This window comes from Pipistrellus kuhlii, unplaced genomic scaffold (genome assembly GCF_014108245.1).
Source record: "Pipistrellus kuhlii isolate mPipKuh1 unplaced genomic scaffold, mPipKuh1.p scaffold_m20_p_51, whole genome shotgun sequence".
Classification (NCBI taxonomy): domain Eukaryota; kingdom Metazoa; phylum Chordata; class Mammalia; order Chiroptera; family Vespertilionidae; genus Pipistrellus; species Pipistrellus kuhlii.
Genome location: NW_023425553.1, coordinates 150,864 through 161,317, shown reverse-complemented (window position 1 = coordinate 161,317; position 10,454 = coordinate 150,864). Strand labels below are relative to the sequence as shown.

Genomic DNA, 10,454 nt, shown 5'->3' with positions numbered 1-10,454 from the left:
GCACATTTTTATCACACTATTAAAAGAGTACGCTCTCATCTTTACAATTTTGAGGTGCGCTTTCCTTCACCCAATAACGGCCCAGCTCCTGGGTCGACTTCGCAGCACAGGAGGCAGGCTGAGGGTTCCGAGGCAGCAGGTGTCTCTGTGCTGACCTTTCTTTCTGGAATCTTTTGTCTGGCGAGACCCGTGTGTTTCGGTGGTATTAGCCTAACGCTGGCCAGCAGCTTTCCCAGGGGGGCCTGACTTGAGGGGGTTCCCGTTGCTTTCTGTATGAGGGTCCCCGTCCGTATGAAGGTCACACCGGGTCTCGGAGACCGCATGTCTCTCGGATTTGGAGACGGGCTACCAAGACCGAGCCTTGCTCCCAGCCACACCATGTCCACGACGCTATACCCTAAGTTGAACCACTGGCAACCATCTTGAAAACTGCCGAGCCCCCGAGGGGGTCCCATGTCCCTGAATGAGGCTAGATCGCAAGCCCATTACGTTCTTGCTCGGTGAAAGGACATTGATATTTTCCATCGATACCTCTGACTGCTCGAGAAAAACCCTGCTCCTATGTGTGCTCCTATTTGCAAAATGCACGAGTGTTCATTTCCTCATATCATCCACGCTGACTGTGGTTAGCCTTTGAATGTGTGACATTCTGATGGACAAGAAAATCGTATTTAGTAAATGCTTTGGTTTACGTTTGCCCAAGTTCCTTGTAGTCGTTTATTGCTGTTCGTGTGTTTATTGCCGTTCGTGGTCTATACTTTCTAAATTGTCTATTGCTATCCCTTACAGTTTTTACATTGGATTCTTTCTCTGTAGCTTCCTAATTTGTAAGGATTTTTTGTTATATCTATTAGAGATATAGCAAAAATTTCCCCTCAATCTGTTGCTTTAAAAAAAATGTTAACAGAGCCAGGACCGGTTTGGCTCAGTGGATAGAGCGTCGGCCTGCGGACTGGGGAGTCCCGGGTTCGATTCCAGGCAAGGGCATGTACCTTGGTTGTGGGCACATCCCCAGTGGGGGTGTGCAAGAGGCAGCTGATCAATGATTCTTTCTCATCGATGTTTCTAACTCTCTATCCCTCTCTCTTCCTCTCTGTGAAAAATCAATAAAATATATTTTTAAAAAATGTTAACAGAGATAACTTTGTTTTTAAGGAGAAGCAAGTGTTTGAACCAAAAATCTAACTTTATGCTTTTTGTCTCCTCATAAGACTGTTTTAAAATACTTTTATGCAGTAAAATATGTAAATCTTTTGCTTCATGGCATTTTGATTTGAGTGGTTTAGAAAGAGCTTCTCTACACAAAGATTATAAAAAATATACTTATCATGTCCTCCTCGCACTTTCACAGTTTCATTTTTATGCTTAGCTCTTTATTCTGTCTCAGCTTTACACTAGAGGCCTGATGCAGGAAATTCCTGCAAGGACCTTGGCCCCTGCTGCCGTTGCCACTGCCGCAGGCGGCCTGCTACGGCTCTGTCCAGAAGGAAACCCTTCATGACGTTCCTCCTATCTAATTAGCATATTACGCTTTTATTATTATAGATAAGATTATCAGGAAGCACTCTAATATTTTTCAAAAAGCCAGTTGTCTCAAGACCATATTTATTATTCTTTTGCAAAATTTTCTTAGCTTTTTTTTTTGCACTTTTTCTTCCAAATAAATTTTTAAAACTATTTGTAAGATCCAACATTTTTAAAATATATTTTATATGCTTTTAAAATATATTTTTATTGATTTCAGAGAGGAAGGGAGGAGGAGAAAGAGAGAGAAACATCAAAGGTGAGAAAGACTCATTGATCGGCTGCCTTCTGCACACCCCACACTGCGCATTGAACCCACAACCCGGGCATGTGCTCTGACTGTGAATCAAACCGTGACCTTCTGGTTTATAGACCTTTCAGTCCGCAGGCTGACACACAACCACTGAGCCATGCTGACCGGGCCCGTTGCGTTCTTTTAAAAATATATATATTTTATTGATTTTTCACAGAGAGTAAGGGAGAGAGATAGCTAGAAACGTCAATGAGAGAGAAACATTGACCAGCTGCCTCTTGCACACCCCCCACCGGAGATGTGCCCACAACCCAGGTACATGCCGTTGACGGGAATCAAACCCGGGACCCTTCAGTCTGCAGACCGACGCTCTACCACTGAGTCAAACCGGTTTCGGCTCCTATTTCATTTTAAATAATTAGTTCTTTCATTTACCAATGGTATATACAAGTATAGTTGAAAGCAGGGGTCAGCGAATTTTTAAAGATATATATTTTGATTGTTGACGGTATTACAGATGTCCCCCATACCTCTCCCAAGAGGCCCCAGGGTAGCAAACTCTGTCATCCTTCGCCATGTGAGAGACTCATTCATTCGTGTCACAATATAATTTTCCATTCTGAACTATGAGCTCTAGGACAAGCATGTCAAACTCAAAGGCTAACACGGGCCACAGAACCAAGGTTGAAGTGTATGCGGGCCGCAAAACAACAAAAGCTTCCATTTACATAGAAACATAGGCTTATTTTGATAGAGACATACTGAACACAAAGGGCTGAAATAAATGAGTCATTGTTCATATAAAATAATAGAACACTTTAATAAAAATTAATCTTTTTTTTCTTGAACATTCACTTACCAGACACTGAATAACTGCACAAATTAATAAGTTTCATGCAAATAAACCTATTTTTCTTGTTTTCTGAAGGAGAAATATTTCCTGTTGCGCACACCAAACAAGTTAGTACAGGACTAAAGACGCGGCCATCGGCTGCTAAAATATTCGCTGCTGGTATGAGTGGAGAGAAATGGTGCGCCTGCACGTAAGGCGCGTAAGGGAAACAAATGCACCACAATTATAGTCATCAGTCATTAGCGAACATTGTAGGTCGTTATTAATAATTACGTATAATAGGATATTGTTGATATTTATTTATAGTGATAAAATTAAGTTATTAAATTTTTTAATTGATTTTTTACAGAGAGGAATGGAGAGAAATAGAGAGCCAGAAACGTCAATGAGAGAGAAACATCGACCAGCTGCCTCCTGCACCCCCCCCCCCCCCACTGGGGATGTGCCTGCAACCAATGTACATGCCCTTGACCAGAATCGAACCCGGGACCTTTCAGTCCGCAGACCGACGCTCTACCACTGAGCCAAACCGGTTTCGGCTAAGTTATTAAATTTTTATTAAAATGTTTCTTACATACCGTTATATTGTCTGGGCCACAAAAATATTCATGGGCTGCGAGTTTGACATGTTTGCTCTATGAGAACAAGGAATGTATCTGGCTTCTGTAACACTCAGTAGGCGATCAGGAAGTATGTGTTGAATGAATGACTGAATAAAGGATAAAAATCTGCTAAGTTGCAAAGCTCTCCGACTATCTTCTTTGTTGTTACTCCTCACCTGAAGATATTTTTTTCCATTGATTTTTTTTTTTTTAAGAGAGAATGGAAGGGAGGGGAAGAGACAGAGAAAGAAACATCAATTGGTTGCCTCCCTCACACTCGCAAGCCCTGACTGGGGCTGGGGACCGAGCCTCCAACCGAGGTACATGCACTTGACTGGAATCGAACCTGAGACCCTTCAATCCGCAGGCTGACACTCTAACCACTACCAGGGGTCCTCAAACTTTTTAAAGTGGGGGCCAGATCACGGTCCCTCAGAGAGCTGGAGGGCCGGATTATATGAACTACTAATTCCTACTGTAACACCTCGGCTGCGCTCACTGCCCAAAAAACCTGGCGGGCCGGATCAGACTCCTCTGCGGGCCGCATGTGGCCCGCGGGCCGTAGTTTGAAGACTCCTGCGACTAACCCAATGGTTGGCAAACTACAGCTCGAGAGCCACATGCGGCTTGCAAGCTGCGGTTTGCCGCTCTGTTGATTAATGAGTTTGCCCACCACTGCACTAACCCAAACCCACTAAAAGTCTGCTATCTCTTCAGTCTGCTCGGCAGTAGCAATACAGCAAGGTGTATGGCCTAATGGGAATGAGTTTATTCCCTACTTTACAAGAACAGTTTATATATGTAAATTTCTTTATTGATTTCAGAGAGGAAGGAAGAGGGAGAGAGAGATAGAAACATCAATGATAAGAGAGAATCATCAATTGGCTGCCTCTTGCGCGCCCATTACTGGGGATTGAGTCAGAAACCCGGGCATGTGCCCTTGGCCGGAATCGAACCTGGGACCCTTCAGTCTGCAGGCCGACACTCTCTCCAATGAGCCAAACCATCTAGGACAAGATCAGTTTTTAATAAAATGAGGTGCACAGTTGGTCCTTCTTGAAAGAGAGGAATCCCAGGAACAGAATGGGTGTGTGTGGAGAGAGTAATCTAGCCATCTGAGGTGCTGTGAGGTACACCCATAAAGCAGGAAGTCAGTGCTGAAAAGGAGGGGAGAGGGGTCCGGAAGTCGAAACTGACTTCTCTGGTCTGTGCTGGGCCCATCTCAAACGCATAAATCTTAACACACATAAGTATGATATCTCTGCATACGTGTAAGTATTTTTGTAGAGCGAGGCAATCGTGTGTTCAGTTCTCCTACCATTTGCAGCTTATGGAGTAGTACCTGATTTTTTACTTGTTTCCCAATGCAGGAGGAATACACCAAGAGCCCACGTGCAATCTTCCCCTCCAACATTCCCTCGTGCAGATCCAGATCCTTGTCACCCAGCAAGGAGGGCTTTAGCGGCCACTCCAGCCTGTTGCATGGCGAGATGGCCCGGAACTTACAGAAGAGCATCAAGCACCGCACCCTCTACCTCTTAGAGCAGCTGAGAGTGGAGAAGGCCAGCCGGGACCAGAATACTGAGAGCTACCTCAAGCTGGTGTCTAAAGCCGACCGGCGCCAGGCCTTGCACATCCGCCAGGCCTTCGAGAAGGTGAACCAGCGGGCCTCTGCCACCATCGCCCAGATAGAGCGAAGGCTCCGTCAGTGTCACCAGCAGCTGCAGGAGCTGCAGAGGGGCTGCCAGCCCAAGAGCTCAGTGGCAAAGGAGGAGAGCAGCCCGGACAATGGGCGGCAGCCCTGGGAGAAGGCCCCGTTTCTAGAGTCTTCCAAGCCAGGTGGAAAAGATGACTTAGCCACCACCTCGTCTGGCAGGCCCCTCCCACTGGACAGTCAGCTGCCGGCCTCACAGCAGGAGAGGTCACCGGCAAGGTTGCCAGAGTCGAAAGCAAACTTGCTATTGCAGAAGGTGAAGGAAGAGCTCAAAGAAGCCCAGAAAGTCCACCTTGGCCTCCAGATGTCCTATCAGAGCCTAAAGGAGATGTACCTCACAGACCTGCAGATGTCGCTGGAGTGCCTTCAGGAGGAGAAATGCAGGTGAGGAGGAGCCCCTTCTGCCACCTTGGCTTTGGGGACAGCCCCCAGGACTGTCTGCCAGAGCTGAAAGGGAGCTGAAGAGAGCAGCTCAGTGGTTCTCTTGGTGCCCGGGCCCCCGCGGCGAAGAGGGCTGACCCCCTGCCCACAGTTGCACACCAGCTTGGCCAGTGAGGCTCCAGCTCTAGGCTCCACTGGGCGGTCTGGCAGCTGCGGTTCTAGCTGGAATGGCAGGAGATAGCCCGAGTGGCCGTGAGCCCAGCTGACGCTCACCAGTTAGGCAGGCGCTTTGCCATCCTGTCTGCTGGAATGGTGTGTAGACAGGACTGGAGTCGGCTCGACAGCCCTGATCCCTTCACGTGTGCTCATGGCTGAACTGGGGTACAACATCACTTCCGGGATATTTATTCTGCAAATGACTGCCTTCTGGGGAATGCCATCTCCCCACTGTGTAGTGGGTTGATTTTTTTTCTTTTTAAAAAATTTAAAAAAATATATTTTATTGATTTTTTACAGAGAGGAAGGTAGAGGGATAGAGAGTTAGAAACATCGATGAAAAAGAAACATCAATCAGCTGCCTCCTGCACACTCCCCACTGGGGATGTGCCCACAAACAAGGTACATGCCCTTGACTGGAATCGAACCTGGGACCCTTGAGTCCACTGGCCGACGCTCTATCCACTGAGCCACACCGGTTAGGGCTGGTCTCTCTCTTACAGGATGTGTGTGATTGCAATTAGGGTCCACATATGCTCAGGAGGAGCTTTGCCCACTCTGCCGCATTCCCCAGCCGTACCCCTACTGTTTGAGCCCCGCCCCCACATCTGTTTCTCTATCTTAGATTTCTCATCTAGGCTGCAGAGTCAATTTGCCCAAAAGCCAATCCTCAGGTATAGTCAGGAGTATAATCTTTTGACCCTAGCTGGTTTGGCTCAGTGGATAGAGCACCAGCCTGCAGACTGAAGGATCTCGGGTTCCATTCCAGTCAAGGGCACATGCTTGGGTTGTAGGCTCCATCCATGCAGGAGGCAGCTGATCAGTGATTCTCTCTCATCATTGATGTTTCGATATCTCTCTCCCTCTCCCTTCCTCTCTGAAATCAATAAAAAATATGTATTTTAAAAAAGAGTATAATCTTTCACAACAATACAGTTCAGGATAATTTGTATTGAAGAGGGCAGCCTTATCAGCTTTGGGAGATTTAGGGGACATTTTGGTTGACTGGTCATCATTCTGTCTTCATAAGAAAGTTTTTCAGCCTTGGCTGGTTTGGCTCAATGGATAGAGCATTGGTCTGTGGACTGAAGGGTCCCAGGTTCGATTCCAGTCAAGGGCATGTACCTTGGTTGTGGGCACATCCCCAGTGGGGAGTGTGCAGGAGGCAGCTGATCGATGTTGCTAACTCTCTATTCTTCTCCCTTCCTCTCTGTAAAAAATCAATAAAATATATATTTTAAAAAAGAAGACTTTTCAGAGTGCTCCATTTGCCTCTGTGATGGTAGGAGCTGGATGGAGAGGGGTCTTTGACTAAAAAAGAGATAATGAGAAGAGGCAGCTGTGCCGAGGCCGGGGCACTGCTACCAGAAGGTAGGGAGGCTGGGGGCAAGGGAAGGAGAGACCAAGAGAATATCCTTATGAACTAACATCTTCTTATTCACTAAATTATTCAAGAATACATTCAGGAATATATTAAGACATTCTTAGAAATACATTAATGAAGAATCTATTCATTGACTTCCTTCGTATTCGTGGAGAATATATTCATGAAAGCATACTTGAATACAGTTAATATCTTAAATGTTCTTGTGGCTAGATCTTTCCCGGTAATGGAAAGATAATCATGGGGTATGTACTTCCAGGGCAGCACCCTGCCTCTCCCCCTCTCTGTAGGCAGTAGCCTCAGCCATGCTGTCAGCCCATTCTCTTCTCAACAGGAAGCAGGGCAGAGACTAATGGAATGTTCCTTGAAACACTGCTATGAATCAGCGCTTGATGACTTGGCTTTCAACAAATGAGGGTTCAGCTTATTAGCTGCCTGGGGGATGTCTACACGTAGGTGTCAGTGAAGTTCTCAAAATAGGACCAAACTGCCTCCTTGCCTCACATTCCCTGTCCGGATGACAGCACCATTGGTTATGTTCTTGTGCAGGTCCTTCATTGCCCTGGACTCCAGCGCTCTCTGGTACCTTTCCTCTTCTCCGGTGTCACTGCCCCTGGCTTGGGTCAAGCCTTCCTCAGCTATTCCCTAAAAGAAAGTTCTAGAAGCCCCCTGTCCTTCCTGTTGCCTAAATGAAGAACCTCAGAGATTTTTCTAAACTATGAAACATTCCAAACCCAGGGGAAATTTGAGAATAACATGATCGACACTGTATACCTACCCCCGATCTTTCTCAAATTTTCACATTTAGCATTTTTGCCTCAAATCTTATATATACTAGGATACATATATATGTATCCTAATATGTATATGTATATGTATATGTATATGTATATGTATATGTATATGTATATGTATATGTATATATAATGTATTTTTGTTGATTGCAAAGAGGAAGGGAGAGGGAGAGAGAAATAGAAACATCAACAATGAGAGAGAATCATTGATCAGCTGCCTCCTGCATGTCCCACACTGGGGATCAAGCCCACAACCCAGGCATGTGCCCTGACTGGGAATCAAACCATGAGCTCCCGGTTCATAGGTCAGTGCTCAACCACTGAGCCACACCTGCCAGGCTCGTTTATATGTTTTTAATGATCCACTGAGATATAGTTTACGTGCCATAAAATTCACTGTCTTAACTGTACATTTTTATGATGTTTAGTAAATTTACTGAGTTGTGCAACCATGACCACAATCCTCTACTTATTTGCTTTAATAATAGCTTTATTGAGATATAATTCACATACCACAAAATGCATCCATTTAAAGTGTACACTTGAGTAGTCTTTATATAGTCACAGAATTGTGCAGCCATCACCACTATCTCATTACAGACCATAACATTGTCATCACTCCAAAGAGAAACCCCAGTCCCCATTAGTAGTCACTCCGCACCTTCCCCTTTTCCAGCTCCGGCAACCACTATTCTCTTTCCGTTTTTTCTGGATTGGTTTATTCTGGACATTTCATATAAATAGAAGCATATACTATGTGGTCTTTCCTGGCTGCTCCATCTCTAGAACCCACAGATTTTTATGGAATAACTACTGCATGCCAAACACTGGCGCTGGGAATACATATGGAATTTAATAGCATACGGGGATAATTTAGATCTTGATTTCTACAACGTCTACTCTATCTCTATTTTGGCAAAGCCGTTACAAAAGGGGGATGGTATATAGGAGATAACGTGACTGTCGGCGTGGGTGTGGCTGAGGCGCAGACCTGGAAGAGTAGGCTGGGGTTGACTGGTGCTGAGGGCCAGAAGAGGAAAGCAGATCCTAAACCCAAGTCTAGTCTTTTTAAAAAAATATATGGAATGGTTCATGAATTTGCGTGTCATCCTTGCACAGGGGCCATGCTGATCTCCTCTTATAATTCCAATTTTAGTGTACTAGAGGCCTGATGCATGAAATTCATGCAAGGGGCTGGGCTCTCAGCCCTCGCAGCCACAGCTTCGTCCAGAAGATCATCTGGACGGATGTCCGGAAGGTCGTTCGGCTGTCCGGTCTAATTAGCATATTACACTTTTATTATGATAGGCGTGCTGCCGAAGTGAACACCCAAGTCTAGTCTGGATGGAGGACCATTCATTGCCAGCACAAGCTCTGGGCGGGGTACTCAGGGTGTATTACTGTACTTTCTCTTTTGCTCCCAAGGCAATCACTGATGGCAGAACTGGTGAACGAACACTTGCAGCAGCACCTGGATGAAATTTACTGCCTCAAACAGAGTCTGTCCTATGCTGAAGAGAAAATGGCCTATCTTTCCTACGAAAAAGCCAAGGAAATATGGGTGAGTTCCTCCCGGGGGAGCTTTTTGAGAAAGGACCAGTGAGAAGGATGCAGGGAGGAGAGAAGCCAAGGATGAGAGAATCTGTTCTGGCAACCTCCAACCCAGGGAAAGAGACAGATATTCAAGCTGTACCCCCACTGAGGGTTCAATGGCAACCCCCACATTTGTTTGAGACCTGGCGGGGCCCAATCTTTATGTTCATGCTCCACTTCCCCTCTCCCCCCACCTTAACTGATCTGGGAACTTGGGCATTGCAGTTCTCACCCTTGAGCCCAGAGCCACCTGTAAAGGGAACTGATTTGTACCCAGGAGCTGCTGGGGGTGCAGGGAACACCAGCTGGGAACCCCTGCTTTTGACCCTGGAGCGGCAAGCATGGGTGATGGATCCCCCTCTCCTGAGAGAGATAGCCTTACTCTCTTCCACACCCTCAGACCTTACACCTGACCTTGCTCAGACCTTACACCTCTCAGACCACGCTGGATGAGGATCAAGTCAGATGAGACCTTCACTGTTACTGGGAAACATGGACCCTCCCAGGACAGGGCCCTCAGCGTATAGGTGCTGTAGGCTCTCAGCTTCCCTCCTAAATCTTCAGCTCACCAACACCTGCTGTGCAACCCTTAGGCACTCAGGTCAATGTCCGCACCTTCCTTCTGACCTCTGGCAAGGGCCTGTGTTTTTATCACCTACAGGAGGTCATGGAAACGTTCCAGTGTCGCATATCCAAGCTGGAAACTCTACAGCAAGTGACGCAAGCGAAGATGACAGAGAATCTCAGACAGTGTCCCCGGAAGTTTGTGTTCCGATTTCTGAACCTGCTCCTCATGCTGGCCACCATCTTCTTGGTCTTCTTCTCAACCGGGTGTGCCTTTCCATTGACACTGTTGAAGTCGCGCCTGCGCATGTGCACCGTGATCGTGCTGGTCGGGGTTGGGATCCTGGCCTGGCAGAATTGGCATGCCATTTCTGCCATGGACTGGCAGGTCTGGGTCGCTTCCACATGGAGACTGTATTCCAAGGATGCCAAGCTTCTGCCAGACGGGCCTTAAAGGGTCTGGGTGGGCAGCTCCTCTCTTTTCCAGGCATCAGGGCATCCAGCCAGCCCTCCCCAGGAGGCCACTTCTTAGATCTGGCTTTCAGATTTTGTCAACACCAGGCCCGTAAGAGGTGT

At 46.7% G+C, this 10,454-nt stretch overlaps 1 protein-coding gene and 1 non-coding gene across 2 annotated transcripts; one reads left to right on the top strand and one right to left on the bottom strand.

Annotated features, from left to right (window-relative positions):
* The first annotated feature begins 4,596 nt into the window (after positions 1-4,596).
* Positions 4,597-10,353, top strand: TEX28 (testis expressed 28). The gene is made up of 3 exons (XM_036415822.2): positions 4,597-5,330; positions 9,147-9,282; positions 9,976-10,353. The coding sequence occupies exons 1-3, from the start codon at positions 4,597-4,599 to the stop codon at positions 10,330-10,332; spliced, it is 1,227 nt and encodes a 408-aa protein (XP_036271715.1). The 3' UTR covers positions 10,333-10,353.
* LOC118706489 lies at positions 8,796-8,900 on the bottom strand. The gene has a single exon (XR_004984041.1). It is a non-coding gene; the product is annotated as a U6 spliceosomal RNA (small nuclear RNA).
* Positions 10,354-10,454: the final 101 nt, after the last annotated feature.